The sequence below is a fragment of the Blennius ocellaris genome, assembly GCF_963422515.1.
Source record: "Blennius ocellaris genome assembly, chromosome: 4".
In the NCBI taxonomy this organism is placed as follows: Eukaryota; Metazoa; Chordata; class Actinopteri; order Blenniiformes; family Blenniidae; genus Blennius; species Blennius ocellaris.
In genome coordinates this window covers 1,370,008-1,388,808 of record NC_137653.1, presented here as the reverse complement: position 1 = coordinate 1,388,808, position 18,801 = coordinate 1,370,008, and the positions used below count along the sequence as shown (strand labels likewise).

At 47.9% G+C, this 18,801-nt stretch overlaps 2 protein-coding genes across 3 annotated transcripts; one reads left to right on the top strand and one right to left on the bottom strand.

Annotated features, from left to right (window-relative positions):
• Positions 1 to 132: 132 nt before the first annotated feature.
• LOC308129391 (uncharacterized protein) lies at positions 133 to 10,879 on the bottom strand. The gene is made up of 15 exons (XM_080495331.1): positions 10,766 to 10,879; positions 9,603 to 9,776; positions 9,370 to 9,490; positions 8,437 to 8,612; positions 5,774 to 5,951; positions 5,606 to 5,674; positions 5,319 to 5,495; positions 5,144 to 5,215; positions 3,247 to 3,332; positions 2,932 to 3,158; positions 2,702 to 2,843; positions 2,451 to 2,587; positions 1,670 to 1,775; positions 1,538 to 1,587; positions 133 to 1,462 (listed from the first exon to the last, which is right to left on the bottom strand). Exons 1-15 carry the CDS (start codon positions 10,778 to 10,780, stop codon positions 1,270 to 1,272), a joined length of 1,923 nt encoding a protein of 640 aa, XP_080351457.1. The 5' UTR covers positions 10,781 to 10,879; the 3' UTR covers positions 133 to 1,269.
• A 1,519-nt stretch (positions 10,880 to 12,398) lies between these two features.
• Positions 12,399 to 18,224, top strand: emp3a (epithelial membrane protein 3a (MAM blood group)). Of its 2 annotated transcripts, none has more exons than XM_080494521.1 (5): positions 12,399 to 12,531; positions 16,167 to 16,311; positions 16,419 to 16,521; positions 17,421 to 17,561; positions 17,871 to 18,224. In XM_080494521.1, exons 2-5 carry the CDS (start codon positions 16,234 to 16,236, stop codon positions 18,044 to 18,046), a joined length of 498 nt encoding a protein of 165 aa, XP_080350647.1. In that variant the 5' UTR covers positions 12,399 to 12,531; positions 16,167 to 16,233; the 3' UTR covers positions 18,047 to 18,224. The 2 variants fall into 2 exon arrangements, with proteins under 2 accessions (XP_080350647.1, XP_080350646.1); XM_080494520.1 differs by having other exon boundaries at positions 16,401 to 16,521.
• The last annotated feature ends 577 nt before the right edge of the window (positions 18,225 to 18,801 follow it).

Genomic DNA, 18,801 nt, shown 5'->3' with positions numbered 1-18,801 from the left:
CATTTTAATGTTGATAAAAGAAAAATTTGACATTTCTGACTAATGAATCTCTTTCAATTTTTATTTAATTTACTGGAAACAGTGTATTCAGTGCACTTTGTGAAAATGTTTAAAAAAAGTGCTATACAGAAAGTTGTTATTCTTGCAGCATATCAATGAAACCCTTCAGCAGAGCCTGCTTTCTTTTCTTAAAAAAAAAATAGTTTTAAAGTCATGTTCATTTGCATGAACACGTGAAGAAAAAATATTTAAAAATCACGTAACATAGACACCATAAGTCACAACCTCATACACATGAAAAAATAAATACAATTTTTAAAAAGGAACAACCACAGACATGCAAGAAATAAAAAATAAAAAAAAAAAATGTAAGAAAAAATAAAATGATATGCAAAAAGCTATTATTATTCTTGCAGCAGATCAGTGAAGCCCTCAGCAGAGCGTGCTTTCTTTTATTTATTTTTTAATATTTTAAAGTCTCATGTTCATCTGCATGAACACGTGAAGACATTTTTTTTTTTTAAATCACGGAACATAGACACCCAACTGTCACAACCTTATACAGATGAAAAAAATAAATAAATACAAATTTTAAAAAGGAACAACCACAGACATGCAAGAAATAAATAAATAAATAAAAATGTAAGAAAAAAATAACAATAAAAAAATTATACGCAAAAAGCTATTATCATTATTATTATTCTTGCAGCAGATCAGTGAGCGTGCTTTTTCTTTTTTTTTTTATATATATTTTTAAAGTCACATGTTCATTTGCATGAACACGTGAAGAAAATAAATGTAAAAATCATGTAACAACATAGACACCATAAGTCACAACCTCATACACATGAAAAAAATTTTTTTTTAAAAGGAACAACCACACAAGAAATAAAAAAAGAAAGTAAAAATTTAAGAAAAAATAATTACAATAAAAAAAATGATATGCAAAAAGCTATTATTATTATTATTATTATTGCAGCAGATCAATGAAACCCTTCAGCAGAGCCTGCTTTTCTTTCTTTTTTTTAATATATTTTTAAATTCACATGTTCATTTGCATGGACACATGAAGAAATTTTTTTTTTTAATCACGTAACATAGACACCATAACACCATAACAGTCACGACCTCATACACATGGGGAAAAAAATTATAAAAAGGAACAGACACGCAAGAAATAAAAAAATTAAATAAAAATTTAAGAAAAAATAATGATAATAAAAATGATATGCAAAAAGCTATTATCATTATTATCATTATTCTTGCAGCTCAGTGAAGCCCTCGGCAGAGCCTGCTTCCTGCTGGGCCTCCGTCGGTCCCGGCCGGGGGTTGGGTCCGGCTCGGCCCGTTCAGGTTCAGGTTCAGGTTCAGGTTCAGGTAGCTCATCTCTGCTGACGGCGCCACGCGGCGGCGAGGGGGAGGAGTCACGCCCCTCTGCTTTGTGTCGCCGCCGTCCGAGAAGCTGGAGGAGACAAAGTCCAACGTCCGTCTCTTATTTGGTCACCATGACGTGATGAATTCTGCAGACTGCAGGTACCTGGGGGTCTGCAGGGCCGGCTGGTCCCGGATCAGGATCCTCTTCAGTTCCTGAACAGAATCACAAAACAATCACAGGCTGGAGAATGAAGTTTTGCTTCTACGTCCTTCATAAACGACAGGGAATAAAAACCTGAGTGAAGTGCAGTGAGGTGAAGCGCTGCTCGACGCCCAGCCGGCTGCACAACTGCAGGATTCTTTCTCCCAGCTTCTGATTCTCCGCTTCCAGGAAATCCGCCCTGTGAATGAAAACAAAATGTTGAGTTTAAAGTGAGGCTCCTGGAGTACGACTGCAGGTACTGCAGGTATGTGCAGGTGTGTCCAGGTACTGCACGTATGTGCAGTACCTGGACACACCTGCACATACCTGCAGTACCTGCACGTATGTGCAGGTATTGCAGGTATGTGCAGGTACTGCAGGTATGTGCAGGTGTGTCCAGGTACTGCACGTATGTGCAGGTATTGCAGGTATGTGCAGGTACTGCAGGTATGTGCAGATACTGAGGGTATGTGCAGGTATGTATAGGTATGTACAGGTACTGCAGGTATGTGCAGACACTGCAGGCATGTGCAGGTATGTGCAGGTATGTATAGGTATGTACAGGTACTGCAGGTAAGTGCAGGTATGTGCAGACACTGCAGGTGGTGCAGGTACTGCAGGTATGTGCAGGTATGTGCAGACACTGCAGGTACTGCAGGTATGTGCAGACACTGCAGGTACTGCAGGTATGTGCAGACAATGCAGGTGGTGCAGGTACTGCAGGTATGTACAGGTATGTGCAGACACTGCAGGTACTGCAGGTATGTGCAGGTATGTGCAGACACTGCAGGTACTGCAGGTATGTGCAGACAATGCAGGTGGTGCAGGTACTGCAGGTATGTACAGGTACTGCAGGTAGTACAGATTGCAGTACCTGCGTTTGGACAAGCCCGCCGCCAGGCGGAGGTCTCTGCCGCCATCCCGCTCCTCGTCCAGCTGCTGGATCAGCCGCCGCCGTTCACCGAGGAGGTTCTCGTTCTCGGTGCTCATGCTCTGAACGAGCTCCTTCTCCTGCAGGAGGACAGGAAGGACAGAGAGGACAGAGAGGACAGAGAGGACAGCGGTCAGTCCAGGAGGACGCCCCGGCGGCCCTCGTCCTCGGCGTGAGACGGGCTCCAGGTGGACCTTGGCCGAGGCGTGGCGGCTCAGGGACAGTTCCCTCTGCAGGCGCCTGATCTTGTCGCCCTGCAGAGACGTGACGTCGGAGAACCTCTGCTTCGCCCGGCACAGCTTGGCTCTGTGGCGTTCCCTCGTCTCGTGGTGCTTCCTGCCGGGACAGACGCCGTCGTCACGGAAACCCCGAACGTAAATACTGACAGGACGAGGCCTGAGCTGCGACGGACCGACGGACCGACCTCTGCTCTTCGTCCAGACGTTCCAGGGTTCCACAGACCTCCTCCTTCAGGGTCTCGCACTCGTCCCTGGTGGACCTCAGAGTCCCCGCCGCTTCCCGACAGGCGGGACACTCCTGGAGTCCAACACTGAACCGCTGCTGGTTCTCCTGCTGGTTCTCCTGCTGGTTCTCCTGCTGGTTCTCCTCCTGGTTCTCCTCCTGGTTCTCCTGCGGCACGGACGTCTCCACCTGAGTGACGACGTTCTGCGGTGTTTACTGACCCTACGGCCCTCGTTGTGTTTGAGGTTCTGCGGGTGGCGGAACCAGCGGAACCCACCGGCTGCTGCAGGGAACGTCTCTCGGCCTCCGGCCACTGGACTCGGAGCTCCAGGTCCAGACGGTCCTTCTGCAGCGCCGCCGTCTCTGGAGACATCAAACGTTTGGTTGCTTCCTCGGATCGTCAAATGAAAAGATATTTATATTTTCTTTAAAAAAAGAAAAGAGGAGCCATGAGGTGGAATTTGCATCCCGGCAACAGTGTTTTTCAACCTTCTTGAGCCAAGACACACTTTTTTCTTTGGAAGAATCTGGAGTCACACCACCACCTGAAACTCTGTAGCCTCTATTAACAATATAAAGTCTTTCTCCATTAGAAACTGCAGGCGCGGAAACGGTACAGCGAGATGCTGTTGGAACGCCTTACGCAATGAGAGTTTTATATATGTATAATTTATATACATTATCTGAACCGCTTGGATTCTGAGAAAAGAGCAGGGAAAACACCGACTTCTCTAGAAGTGGGAGAGGAAAAGTGACGCGGCCTCGTCTTCAAACCGCCTCGTTCAGCGCTTCCGGCGCCGCGCGGCAGCATCCTGGTTGCACTGATGTGGTTTTTCACACTTTTCAACGTGAGGGTATTTCTACAAGCCACATTTAGGACACAGTCTGCCGCTCGGAGAAAAAGCTTCTACTCAACCAGAAAGTGCCTCCAGAGCGTCGCTCTCCACGAGCGCAGACTAATTCTGCAAGTTGCCGGCGTGCTGAAGGCGCTGAAGTCGGTTTCTGCTGCGTCAAAACCTGAACCCACACTGTAAAAAAACCTTCTGGTTTTGACGGCGGGCGTTGATCTCGATGCGCTGCAGGGTTGTGAGATTAATCAATCCGTCACAGTCACTCTTCGCTTTCACACAATTCAGTGGCTCAAACTTCTGCAGTCAAAAAGATCAACTGACTTGGAGATTGAGACTAATATGAAGTCAAATTTAACTGCAGCCACGTTAATGTTTGATTCTCTAGTTCAGTGTTTTTCAACCTTTTTGAGCCAAGACACACTTTTGTCTTTGGAAACATCTGGAGTCACACCACCTCCACCTGAAAATGTTAAAACGTTAAACTCTGTAGCCTCTATTAACAATATAAAGTCTTTCTCATCAAAGTTTTATCAACAGGAATCCAGTAAATCCAGAAAGCAAGGACTTTTTTTAATAGTGCCTCCCTCAGTGTGAAACCTGGACCTGATGGATGAAGAGCTGAGATCCTGGTTTTCAAAAACTTCTCCATCACTGTCACTGACACAGTACTTTGATACAAGATGGTAGCAGGAGGTGGAGATGAACCACACTGACGTCTGTCACTTTACATTTCACCGGCAAAGTTCTGTGCTGCCCTCTAGTGGTGAAGAGTATTTATACAGGATTACTCTGCAACACACTGAGGCTGTGAGAGCAAATGATTTTTTAGAAAATAATGTGAAATGTGATAATTTCCCACGGCTCACCTGACGATCTGGAGGAAACACCAGAGGTTGAAAAACACTGATTTAGAATAAACACCGGGAATATTAATATGATCAATTACAGCAATAAGAACAAAAACTAAATAGTAAAAAGTATTATAACATTAATGGTACATAAAGTGTATATTGTTGGTGTTTCACAAACTGTATATCTACTTATACAGCTATATGTTTACATGTGTATTTACAATATATTGTGTATACTTGTGTAAATGAAATGTATTATTATGTTTTTCACTTTATATAAGAAGTTCAGAGTTCGACTGTCTGGTCACATCTTGTATTTTGATTTTTTTTTAATTCAGCCTAAAACCCTTTCGGTTTGTAAAATTGTTAATCTCTTGGACGAAGATTGATTTTATTTTATTTTGTTAAACACCGACTGAAGGAAAAAAAAAACCTTAATTAATTAATCAATTAGGTTTTACGACATTCCCACCATATAGACATAGTTTGTCTCCGTGTCCTCTGAGCTGATGGACCTCCTGCTGTGCAGCTTCCAGTTCAGCCTCTGAGAGAGAGAGAGAGAGTGAGAGAGAGAGAGAGAGAGAGAATCTCCACGCCGTCCCTGGGACGTGTAGAAGAACGTCAACCGTTGCCGTGGCGACGCTCACCGCAGGTTCTCCGGCTCGTGTGCGCCGCCTCCAGCTCCTCCGTCAAGCGGCGGATCTCGTGGCGGGCCGGGGACAGACCCAGACCCAGACCCCCCCCCGTCTGAAACACAAGCTGGCAGCTGATCGGGGCCGAGGACGGAACCCCGGGACCCGGGACGTGGTCCAGGGTCCAGGGTCCTCAGGGAGACATGCACCGACGGGCCGGGACGCCTGGACAAGGGGGACCAGGACAAGGGGGGCAAGGACGCCAGGACAAGCGGGACCAGGGCGACCAGGACAAGGGGGACCAGGGCGCCTGGACAAGGGAGACCAGGACGCCTGGACAAGGGGGACCAGGACAAGGGAGACCAGGACGCCTGGACAAGGGGGACCACGACACCAGGACAAGGAGGACCAGGATAAAGGGGACCAGGACAAGGCGGGACCAGGACGCCTGGACAAGGGGACCAGGACACCAGGACAAGGCGGGACCAGGACGCCAGGACAAGGGGGACCAGGACACCAGGACAAGGGGGACCAGGACGCCTGGACAAGGGGGACCAGGATAAAGGGGACCAGGACACCAGGACAAGGCGGGACCAGGACGCCTGGACAAGGGGGACCAGGACACCAGGACAAGGGGGACCAGGACGCCTGGACAAGGGGGACCAGGACACCAGGACAAGGGGACCAGGACGCCTGGACAAGGGGGACCAGGACGCCTGGACAAGGGGGACCAGGAAGCCTGGACAAGTGGGACCAGGACAAGGGGGACCAGGACACCAGGACAAAGGGAACCAGGACACCAGGACAAGGGGGACCAGGACACCAGGACAAGGCGGGACCAGGAAGCCTGGACAAGTGGGACCAGGACAAGGGGGACCAGGACACCAGGACAAGGCGGGACCAGGAAGCCTGGACAAGTGGGACCAGGACAAGGGGGACCAGGACAAGGGGGACCAGGACACCAGGACAAGGGGGACCAGGACACCTGGACAAGGCGGGACCAGGAAGCCTGGACAAGTGGGACCAGGACAAGGGGGACCAGGACACCAGGACAAGGGGGACCAGGACACCAGGACAAGGGGGACCAGGACACCAGGACAAGGCGGGACCAGGAAGCCTGGACAAGTGGGACCAGGACAAGGGGGACCAGGACACCAGGACAAGGCGGGACCAGGAAGCCTGGACAAGTGGGACCAGGACAAGGGGGACCAGGACACCAGGACAAGGGGGACCAGGACACCAGGACAAGGGGACCAGGACGCCTGGACAAGGGGGACCAGGACACCAGGACAAGGGGGACCAGGACACGTCTCGGTTGTCCTCATGCAGAGTTCACTCAGTGGTTCTAGAGTCGGAGCTCAGCAACACGGACAGGAAGAAGTGGTGGTTATTGTGGGATGTTTGAGAAAAGACGACATGCAGGAAGACGTTCTGCTGCTGGTTTGTGGTTTTAGTGTTGATTAGAACCAAAGTGGCTCCAACAGTCACTCTGCAGGATTCAACGTGTGTTTGCCCTGTGGACTGTTGAGATATAAGATATTAATTCTTAATACAACTGTTCCGCCTAAAAACTGTGAAAACATACTAGCCCGACTAACAATCTGCTGACGTCTGCTTTCATGGTAAACAACGTCAGATACTGCGATCATGGTTGCGCAACGCCGCGAGTAAAAACTGCTGATTGCAGTATTTGCAGGAGGACACAGCGTATGGAACAGGAACTTGAGAGGGGAGATCGAAACCTTGACTGTTTTCTGGGAAACTCCCTACAACTGGCGCCCGATGGAGCACCCCGGGACCTCGGCCAACCCTTGACCCCCCAAGACCCCCCGTCACCCTGAGACTCGTCACCTGGACGGAAGCATAAATACACATTTTGCAGAGGGAGACGCGTCTTTCCTCCTGTCGCTCGGTTTAAGAGCAGGAACCAAAAGGCCCGGAACTCTGGAAATATAGTTCTCACTCACTGCACTTCAACATAGTCTGATGGTTCATTTCTAAGAACCCGACTTATGTGTCTTCCTTTAGACCAGGGGTGTCAAACATGAGGCCCGGGGGCCAGAAGCGGCCCGCCAGAGGATCTAATCCGGCCGCCATGTGATTTTTTTTTTTTTCTTTTTAAGTATAAATATGAAAACTGACAGAGGCTGATCTAAAAACACTAGATTGTCAAAAATTACATTTAAAACCGCCCTCGGTCAGAATTTGACCCCCGACATTAATGCATCTGTGGAGGTCACATGACGCAACGCCTTTCACAATAAAACAACGAGTCCAACTTGTGTGAAATGCTACTTTAGACACGTAAAGTCAAAACAATTTCCAGATGATAACTTGTTTTAATCCTGAACAAAAATACGACATTCAGGTGACTGAGGGTTTTTTTGTTTTGTTGCAAATATAATATCTGATTTCCTTTAATATGTATATTTCAGAATAGACTGGCAAATTCTTGCAGTTACAAAAAATTCAAAAGAAGGAAAGACTTTGCATTTGTCCATATCTGCAGTTTAACATGTGATGTTTGACTTGTCGGGCCTCCAGAGGTCAGAGGTCAGATCAGGTGGCTGTGGCCCCTCAACTGATTGAACCAGTTTGACGCTCCTGGTTTAGGCAACAAAAGGAGCCTGGCGGAGCCCAAAGAGACGCTTCCTGCTGCTCTGCCCAGGCCGTGGCGCCCCCTTGTGGCCGAACTGAGCAGAACGGACCCAACGAGAGGACTTAAACCACATTATCTCAGTTTTACTTCAACTCTTAAACAAGTACAGGCGCGAGACGACGACGACTCCACTCCCTCTGGACAGTTCCGTCCTCATATGAAGGGACATTTAGAGAGAAGCAGCGTTGGAACTGATGATAGAAACGACGAAAATGTCCAACATTTCTACAAAAACCAAACAAGTCGGTTCTGAAAATGACGTCAGGCCAGTTTGAATGAAACCAGTGAACCACGTCTCCAGCAACTGTTGCATTACGCAACACGACGCCATAGAATTTCTGATGTTATGATCAATATGATTCTATTTGTTCCCGCTCTACGCGAGTCAGACATTGTGGTCTGCTTCTCGAGAAGACTTGTGACGGATGCGAGGCGGGTGGAGGAAAGTGGTCCCGGGCGTAGCAGCGGTGTAACCTTGAGCCCGTCCGCCCTGGGCGGGCCGGCGGCGTTTCCTCCGGGACCGTCGGCGGCGTCCAGCAGCGAGGCCCTCTCCACCAGGAGGTAGGCCACCTGCTCCCCGGGGCTGCTGGCGATCAGCTCCGTCAGGCCCTGCTGGGACAGCATCTTCGCCACCTCGCTGATCTGAGCGTCTGGATGGACGGACAAGAGACGGACGCCGTGTTTGGGTTTGTGGGGAAAAAAACTGGCCGAGAGAAACGGACGAGGGGTTTGACATTGTGAACAAATAACTCATTTAAAAGGGGTCATGGCCTCCATCTTTTCACCTCCTCCTCCTCCTGGTCGCTGCACAAACCTTCTTTACCTTGACTTTGGATATCAGATCCTCGGAGCTGCGTTCAGAATCTGCTGTGTCAGTGTGAGCTGGACTGGCTCCGCCCACAGACACGCCCATCTATGGGAAGATGGAGGAAGTACTTCCTCTCGTGGCGCCATGTGCCAGAGCAGAGCTGCCCGATTGTGGGAGGAGTCAAAGCGGGGGAGGAGCCTACCTTGATTGTGATTGGCTGAACCCCCCCATGACACTATATAGGGTTTGATTTCTGATTGGCTGCTTGGAGCAACACACTTTTTAAAAAACAGAGGACAGACTTTCTTCACTTCTGGGGAGGAGTCAAAAGGGGGAGGAGCCTACCTTGAACCCCCCCGATGACACTATATAGGGTTTGATTTCTGATTGGCTGCTTGGAGCAACACACTTTTTAAAACCTGGAACAAGCCGGGGAGAGAGAGAGGACACACTTTTTTTCATTTCTGGGGCGTCGTTCCAGATCTGGAGACGATCATAACTGCTGGAGAACCTTTAGGAAGTTGATTTTGCATCACATGACCAACAACTCGGCACAATACTGTCGTATTTAACTAAACAAAACCCAGAAAAACACTCACCTTGGATTGATATCAGGCGTCTCAGCTGCTCCTTCAGCTGGTCGTTCTCGTCCTGAATGTCCTGCGCCAGACGGTCTTTTTGCGCGGTGAAGACTCGGATCTGCTCCAGGGACCTACGAACCTTCACAGACGCAGAGAGACGTTGGGTCCGGGGGGGAGGTGGGGGGGGGGGGGAGGGGGGAGGGCCGAGCGGCGCCGTCAGACCGTCGCCCTCCACCGGCCCCGAAACTCACCTCCTCCATCTCGGCCGAGTGCTGCGAGCGGCGGGCCTCCAGGTCGGAGGTCACGCTGCCCAGGCGGCTGCTGGCGTGCCGGAGCGCTCGCCACAGCCGGCGCAGCTGAGCCTCTTTGGGGGCGTCGGCCTGGAGTCCCCCCTCGCCTAGCCACGTGGAGATCTGCTCCAGCTCCTGCATCGGGACACATCCTCTTGTTTAATACACCGATTCCGCTACTCGCTTCGTTTCAATGACGGAAATAACCTGCGACCATATCGAAGTGGCAGGAACTTTTCTTTTTTTTCTTTCTTTTTTTAGCTGAAGGCGTTTTGCACATGTTTTGTGGAGGAACAGCTGTTTGTTTCTGTGGAGACAGCTGACATTACCCACGTGTTTTAACCCCCAGTGCACCTGTTCACCACACAAAACAACTGAGCTCCACTTTGAGATGATTTAAAGAGGAAACAAAACTACCAAAATGAGAAGTTAGGTGTTTTTATTTAAATGACCTATGACAGGATTGTTATTAAATTCAAAACGTCACAAACGATGACCATTAAATCATAAAGAGCTGCTATAAATAAAAAAAAACAACCAAAAAACCCAAAATTTATATTGGAAAATTGTCAAAATGATACTAAACAACCACAATGAGACATAAAGTGATGTAAGAAAGTTAAAATGCACCAGAAATAAAACGAAACCCCGAAAGATTTAAGGCGAAAACCTCAAGAATGACAGATTTCACATAAAACGACAAAACAAAAAGTGCATTGTGAGTGTGCAAATGCCGAAAAATGTCGTTGAGTGTCAGAGTGAAAATGTGTTTTCATACAAAATGAAGCTCAAACATCTTAAAATACCAAAATAAAAGCCTCGTAAATGTCTCAACAACACAATCAACCTAAACAATTATTTAAAAAAAATTAAACAATCCAAAATAATGCAAAGACGACCAAACTTAACTTATATAGTTGTTTTAAAATCACACAAACACGCGTGCACGCGCGCGCGCACACACACACACGATAAAGCGCAGAAACGGGTGAATAATGAAATAACTGGACTTATTGTCTATATAAGTACAATTCATTTCACGTGTGTGTCTCACTTCTGACTTCATGTTTCTTAATCGACGCTGTCATGAAGTAAACTTTGTGTTGTTGTTTTGTTTTTTTTACCTCCGCTGCATCCATGTGTGCCGCCGCGAGGGAAACAAAACTAAACTAAACTAAACAAACAACAAAAAAACAATGTGCAGTTGGTTTAAAGTCCTGTTCCCGTCTTCATCTCCGTTATTTGTTGAGAACGAAGCGATCAGCTGTGACTTTGTCCACAACTCCGTCTCTCCTCCGGACTGTATAACGGGACCGCGCGTGATGCATTCACTGCGCCTCCGACAAAACAGGCGCGCTCCAGGAGGAGACTCGCGCAGCGTCCGCGTTTCACATGAAACGTAACGAGACGTGCGGTTTATTACGTAGATGTACGACATCATCATATTTAGCTTCGATGCATTGTCTTAATACTTGTTTTGTCTCAAAAAATATACACATACTGCAAAGTGGTGATATCTTTTCCCAGGGTACGTGAATGTGTTTTTTCACTGCTGGGATAGTTTAAGTTCACTGTTAAAAGTCGGGAAAAAATGTCAATAACAAGAGAAAAAACCCTCCAACATTTTAGTTTTTTACCCTAATTTGTAATACAGACTCAATTTAATGGATTTGTCTCGTAAGTAGGACTAAACTGCTACTATTACTTTTGCCTTCAATCTATCTTTGAATAAAAAACCGTTAATCTGATTACTTTGTCTTTGATAAGATTGTTCATTTAGAGAAAAGGTTTTCACATATCTCTGTCGAGCTTAAATGATTATTGCTGTAGAGTGAATCTCAAAATGCTCAGAAGAGTGTCAGAGTCATGCTGTTACTAAAGGGTTCCTCTTCTAATAACTATTTTTTTCTAATAACGATTTTACATTTTTATATCATAAGTGCTTTTTTATAGTTATTTGATTGATTAGATGTAATTTTGTTCTATTTAGTCGACTGCATATACAAAATGTTGAAGCCATTTATAGTCATTGTTGACAAGTTATTTGGTTTATTTAGATATTTAGTTGATGTTGCATGATTTGGACACTAGATGGCGGTAGTGGGGCGCAGGTTGTTTGTGTGAGAGGGCATAGGTCACAGGAAGTGGAGCGCACAGGTGGGAAGGAGATTTACACCTGGTGTAGGCCCGTTCATCATCTGCTTTTTAATGATTTATTAATTTTTTATTTTAGCAAACAAAACCATCAATTTAACGATTGGAAAGTTGGAAATGCAGGTTTTTTTTAGGTCAGCGTTCATCCTTTTTCACTCCACCTGTGCATTAATGACAACAACTGGACACTGGAGCGTTGGAGAATTGTCCTTACTGTTCAGACGAACGTCTAATCATCCTTTCAGGCATTTTATCCACCTGAAGGTTGCAACAGGAAGTCATACACACTTGATTCTAAAGTGTTGGGGGGGGGGGGTGGAGCTGACGATGGTTCTGTCTGTGGAGATTAAATCTGGGATTAGACGCTGTGCCTTGTTGTCCTGGGTGGTCTGACTTCAAGAGTGGGTCGTAATCGGTGCATGTTTCCTGGAGGGACGTTTTTGAAGCAAGCCTCCAGAGGAATGTTGTTTCTGGTGTGGAGTTGGTCCAGACCGCAGGATTGAGGGTGGAGGGGGAGGGGGATGGGGGGGGGGGGGGGGTGGTTTGGAGGAAATGACTGTTGAGGACTCCTCCTATATCTCGACTCCACATTCCTCCTCATGTGTTCCGTCTCTCCAGGTTCTGGGGCGTCAAACATCTGGAAGGAGAGAGGAAGTAGAGCTGAGAAAGTGAACTTTCTCGGCCCGCCTGCGACCCGGAGCGTCACCGGATGATTCGGACGTTGGAGACGGAACCGGTAAGGTCTTCGTCCAGAGAAACCAAAACAACAAGACAATCTAGAAGTGTCGTCTTCCTGACACACGCTGTCACACCCAGACGTGACCAAACTGACGGAGGACGGTCAGTTTACTCACCCGTCAGACTGCTACACAGAGCAAGCCTTCACCCCGCAGAAATAAAAGCATGTGAGCGAAGGAGTAACGGAGGAAGATGTGCAGAAGAGAGGAGAATCAATAAATCTATTGAAAGCTCTTAAAAAGAAGCTTTTTTTTTCTTCTTTTTTTTTTTTTTTGAATTAATGCAAAAATACGACGTATTTTCTGGTTTTGTTAAACCAAATCCAAACAATCTCATAAAGTCAATGTTCCTAAAGAGGTCTGCACTGGAAAAGTCTCATATTCAGTGGCTGCATCGAGGGGAAGTGAAACTTTCTGAAACTCTCCTTCATGCTTCTGTCCTCAGTTCCTTGGTAGAAAAAGAAAAGTGTATTGACTTTCCTCCCCTCCGGTTGCTGCAGTAACTGTTTATGTGAATACATAAGGAAAGCCTGAGTCACTGGCTCACAGCCAGCCGCTTCCTCTCCCTCAGCTCTTCCTGCTGCTTCTTCCTCCACACGGGGAATAAAACTCCTAGACGCTCTCCTGGAGGTTGAAGGAGTCCAGAGGGTCTGATGGGAGGAGTGGCTTCGTCTTAATACCCTCAACCAGGTTAACTAGTCGCCTGTCAGACATTAACTATCGTTAAAATAAACACTGAAAAGAGAGTTTTCACTTTCATTCACTTCAGGATGATGTCGACTCACGAGGCTCCTTCAAAACACAACCAGAGGAAAACCTCTGGTTCAGTGACATTTCACTGGTTGGATGGATGATGGATCAATAGTTGGTTGGTGAATCAGTGGTTGGTTGGTTGGTTGGTTGGTTGGTTGGTGACTCAGTGGTTGGTTGGTTGGTTGGTTGGTTGGTTGGTGACTCAGTGGTTGGTTGGTTGGTTGGTTGGTTGGTTGGTGACTCAGTGGTTGGTTGGTTGGTTGGTTGGTGACTCAGTGGTTGGTTGGTTGGTTGGTTGGTTGGTTGGTTGGTGACTCAGTGGTTGGTTGGTTGGTTGGTTGGTGAATCAGTGGTTGGTTGGATAATCAGTGGTTGGTTGGTGAATCAGTGGTTGGTTGGTTGGTTGGTTGGTTGGTTGGTGACTCAGTGGTTGGTTGGTTTGTTGGTTGGTTGGTGACTCAGTGGTTGGTTGGTTGGTGACTCAGTGGTTGGTTGGTTTGTTGGTTGGTTGGTTGGTGACTCAGTGGTTGGTTGGTTGGTTGGTTGGTTGGTTGGTGACTCAGTGGTTGGTTGGTTGGTTGGTTGGTGAATCAGTGGTTGGTTGGATAATCAGTGGTTGGTTGGTGAATCAGTGGTTGGTTGGTTGGTTGGTTGGTTGGTTGGTTGGTGACTCAGTGGTTGGTTGGTTTGTTGGTTGGTTGGTGACTCAGTGGTTGGTTGGTTGGTGACTCAGTGGTTGGTTGGTTTGTTGGTTGGTTGGTTGGTGACTCAGTGGTTGGTTGGTTGGTTGGTTGGTGAATCAGTGGTTGGTTGGATAATCAGTGGTTGGTTGGTGAATCAGTGGTTGGTTGGTTGGTTGGTTGGTTGGTTGGTGACTCAGTGGTTGGTTGGTTTGTTGGTTGGTGACTCAGTGGTTGGTTGGTTGGTGACTCAGTGGTTGGTTGGTTGGTTGGTTGGTGAATCAGTGGTTGGTTGGATAATCAGTGGTTGGTTGGTTGGTTGGTTGGTTGGTTGGTTGGTGACTCAGTGGTTGGTTGGTTTGTTGGTTGGTTGGTTGGTGACTCAGTGGTTGGTTGGTTGGTTGGTTGGTTGGTGAATCAGTGGTTGGTTGGATAATCAGTGGTTGGTTGGTGAATCAGTGGTTGGTTGGTTGGTTGGTTGGTTGGTTGGTGACTCAGTGGTTGGTTGGTTTGTTGGTTGGTGACTCAGTGGTTGGTTGGTTGGTGACTCAGTGGTTGGTTGGTTGGTTGGTTGGTGACTCAGTGGTTGCTTGGTTGGTTGGTTGATGAATCAGTGGTTGGTTGGATAATCAGTGGTTGGTTGGTGAATCAGTGGTTGGTTGGTTGGTTGGTTGGTGAATCAGTGGTTGGTTGGATAATCAGTGGTTGGTTGGTGAATCAGTGGTTGGTTGGTTGGTTGGTTGGTTGGTTGGTTGGTTGGTGACTCAGTGGTTGGTTGGTTTGTTGGTTGGTGACTCAGTGGTTGGTTGGTTGGTGACTCAGTGGTTGTTTGGTTGGTTGGTTGGTGACTCAGTGGTTGGTTGGTTGGTTGGTTGGTTGGTGACTCAGTGGTTGGTTGGTTGGTTGGTTGGTGAATCAGTGGTTGGTTGGATAATCAGTGGTTGGTTGGTGAATCAGTGGTTGGTTGGTTGGTGAATCAGTGGTTGATTGGTGAATCAGTGGTTGGTTGGTTGGTTGGTGAATCAGTGGTTGGTTGGATAATCAGTGGTTGGTTGGTGAATCAGTGGTTGGTTGGATAATCAGTGGTTGGTTGGTTGGTGAATCAGTGTTTGGTTGGTGAATCAATAGTTGGTTGGTTGGTTGGTTGGTTGGTGAATCAGTGGTTGGTTGGTGAATCAATAGTTGGTTGGTTGGTTGGTTGGTTGGTGAATCAGTGGTTGGTTGGTGAATCAATAGTTGGTTGGTTGGTTGGTTGGTGAATCAGTGGTTGGTTGGTGAATCAATAGTTGGTTGGTTGGTTGGTTGGTGAATCAGTGGTTGGTTGGTTGGTGAATCAATAGTTGGTTGGTTGGTTGGTTGGTGAATCAGTGGTTGGTTGGTTGGTTGGTGAATCAGTGGTTGGTTGGTTGGTTGGTGAATCAGTGGTTGGTTGGTGAATCAATAGTTGGTTGGTTGGTTGGTTGGTGAATCAGTGGTTGGTTGGTGAATCAATAGTTGGTTGGTTGGTTGGTTGGTGAATCAATAGTTGGTTGGTTGGTTGGTTGGTGAATCAGTGGTTGGTTGGTTGGTGAATCAATAGTTGGTTGGTTGGTTGGTTGGTGAATCAGTGGTTGGTTGGTTGGTTGGTGAATCAGTGGTTGGTTGGTTGGTTGGTGAATCAGTGGTTGGTTGGTTGGTGAATCAATAGTTGGTTGGTTGGTTGGTTGGTGAATCAGTGGTTGGTTGGTTGGTTGGTGAATCAGTGGTTGGTTGGTTGGTGAATCAATAGTTGGTTGGTTGGTTGGTTGGTGAATCAGTGGTTGGTTGGTTGGTGAATCAATAGTTGGTTGGTTGGTTGGTTGGTGAATCAGTGGTTGGTTGGTGAATCAATAGTTGGTTGGTTGGTTGGTTGGTGAATCAGTGGTTGGTTGGTTGGTGAATCAATAGTTGGTTGGTTGGTTGGTTGGTGAATCAATAGTTTCTATCTTCACACAAATATATCGAATGTTAAAGTGAGAAGTTTATTTTCAAAATAAAAGACACTTCTTTCTACATTATTTTAATGAATAATTTAAACACAGAACAATCTCTCGTTTGATCAATAAAAATAAAATCTGCAGAAAAAAAGTTATAAAAGTTCAACCTGAGTGAAAAAAACCCAGAAAGTTGATGAGTTCTAGAAGCAACTGTCTGATTGATCTTGTCTTTTACTCAACCTGCAGTGATTTCCTTCTGCTGGCGGGACACCGGAGTCTTCCTCACTCCTCTTCCTCCTCCTCTTCCTCGGCCATGGTCTTCCTACTGCTTTCCCTCACTCTGCTCCATCTGGTCACGTTGACGTTGCTCCTCGTCGCCACGGTGGAAAAGGTGAAACTCAAGTCTTCCCTTCAGTAAATCTCATTATTATTCTGTGTTATTCGAATAAAACCTATTCAAATATATAAAAAAAATAAAAGAATTCAAATCCCGGACAGTCGTGGTGGATCTGGGCCGAGTCAGAAATCACCGACCTCTGGTACAACTGTTTCCATGACAACAAGACGGGAACCTGGTTGTGTACCGCCACCAGTGAAAGTGGTGAGTTTTGTTTTTTTCAACTTTTCTTTCCACTGTTTTGGGTTCTGATTGTTTCCTGCAGCTCTGACCGGTTCTCCTCCTTGGTTCTCCTCCTCGGTTCTCCTCCCCGGTTCCCCTCCCCGGTTCTCCTCCTTGGTTCCCCTCCTCGGTTCTCCTCCTTGGTTCTCCTCTCTGGTTCTCCTCCTTGGTTCTCCTCCCCGGTTCTCCTCCCCGCTTCTCCTCCTCGGTTCTCCACCCCGGTTCTCCTCGGTTCTCCTCCCCGGTTCTCCTCCCCGGTTCTCCTCCTCGGTTCTCCTCCCCGGTTCTCCTCCCCGCTTCTCCTCCTCGGTTCTCCTCCTCGGTTCTCCTCCCCGGTTCTCCTCCTTGGTTCTCCTCCCCGGTTCCCCTCCCCGGTTCTCCTCCTTGGTTCCCCTCCTCGGTTCTCCTCCTTGGTTCTCCTCTCTGGTTCTCCTCCTTGGTTCTCCTCCCCGGTTCTCCTCCTTGGTTCTCCTCTCTGGTTCCCCTCCCCGGTTCCCCTCCTTGGTTCTCCTCTCTGGTTCTCCTCCTTGGTTCTCCTCCCCGGTTCTCCTCCCCGGTTCTCCTCCTTGGTTCTCCTCTCTGGTTCTCCTCCTTGGTTCTCCTCCCCGGTTCTCCTTCTCGGTTCTTCTCCCTGGTTCTCCTCCTTGGTTCTCCTCCCCGGTTCTCCACCCCGGTTCTCCTCCCGGTTCTCCTCCCCGATTCTCCTCCTCGGTTCTCCTCCTCGGTTCCTCTCCTCGGTTCTCTTCCCCCGGTTCTCCTCCCCGGTTGTCCTCCCCGGTTCTCCTCCTTGGTTCTCCTCTCTGGTTCTCCTCCTCGGTTCTCCTCCCTGGTTCTCCTCCTCGGTTCTCCTCCTCGGTTCTCCTCCCGGCTCTCCTCCTCAGACTGGCTGCAGTCCGTCCAGGCCCTCATGATCCTGTCGCTGGTCTTCTCCTCCGTCTCCTTCCTGGTTTTCGTGGCTCAGCTCTTCGTCATGTCCAGAGGAAGACTCTTCTACTTCACTGGTCTCTGCCAGACCTTCGCAGGTAAACACCTTTTTTTAATTTGAGTCGTAGAAACAGACAATAAAATGACCTAAAATTAATGGAGGACACCCACCCGTACCAGAGTTTTACTTTGAAATCGGCCTAAAATATAAAGACATTCAAGCAGTGCTTGATAGTTTTGCGAGATCCCGAGATAGTTTTGGGGTTTTTTCCTCCGTGTTCCTTCGGGGGCTCCGTAGGAAATATCAGTTAAAAAAAAAAAAAAAAGCCAGGTGTAAACGGGGCCTCAGTCTGTTTCAACAAGTGTCCAACATGTCTGTCTGGTCTTTGTGTCCCGGGTCTCCGCAGGGTTCACGGACATGGCGGCCTGCCTGATCTTCAGCTTCCACAGAAAGGAGATCCTGAACGACTCCAGAGACGTGAGCGGCGGCCGCTTCGGCTACTGCTTCGTCCTGGCCTGGCTCTGCGTCCCGCTGCTGCTGGTGAGCGCCGTCCTCTACGTCCACCTCCGGAAGAAGCAGTGAGACGCCCCCCCCCCCCCCCCTCCCCCCCAGCCCCACCCTCCGGCAGTATGTGACATGAAGTCATGGCGCCCTGAAAGGCCTCGCTGAGTCGTACCGGAGGAGCGAAATCTGGTGTCGGTGTGTTACATGGACGAGTCAAACAAATCCACAATAAACGTGTTTCTCTGTTTCGCCTGAGGTCGTTGTCTGGAGCTCGTAATTACTGAAGTACTAGACGCTATTCTTTACATTTTGTTGATTTGATGGGTTGTTTAAATGAGCCTTCCTCTGTTTCTGGGGAGATTCTGGCCAATCTTGTTCCTCCAAAGTAATCTCCGTGGAAACACGCTTTGCAATAACTTCCTCAAAAAGAACCTCTGAGTTGGTAAGAATTGCGTCCAACAAGGCGTCACCAGGAGAAAGAAACCCTCTGCGGTTTTGTGCAAAAGTGCATGGACGCTCCCTGAAAATGTGGAAAGTCCGTGCAGCAGATGCAACGTCGGGTCTCTGCAGCGCCGCTCCGGAGTTCCATGAGCAGAATCGAATCCTCTGAGCCACGCGCTCTACGCCTTTGTTTGTCCTCTGCTCACTCGTCGTCGTGTCACAGTCACAGTTTACTCTACTGACACTTCGCACAGTGAAAAGCAACGCGAGGCATGCGGTCCGACCAGCAGCGTTTCCTCGGCAACAGGAAACGCTGCTCAGGTAAACACGGGATTTTGAATGAATGTAACTGGATGAATAGAAAGATTCCGTGTGCAGTTTGCACAAAGCGA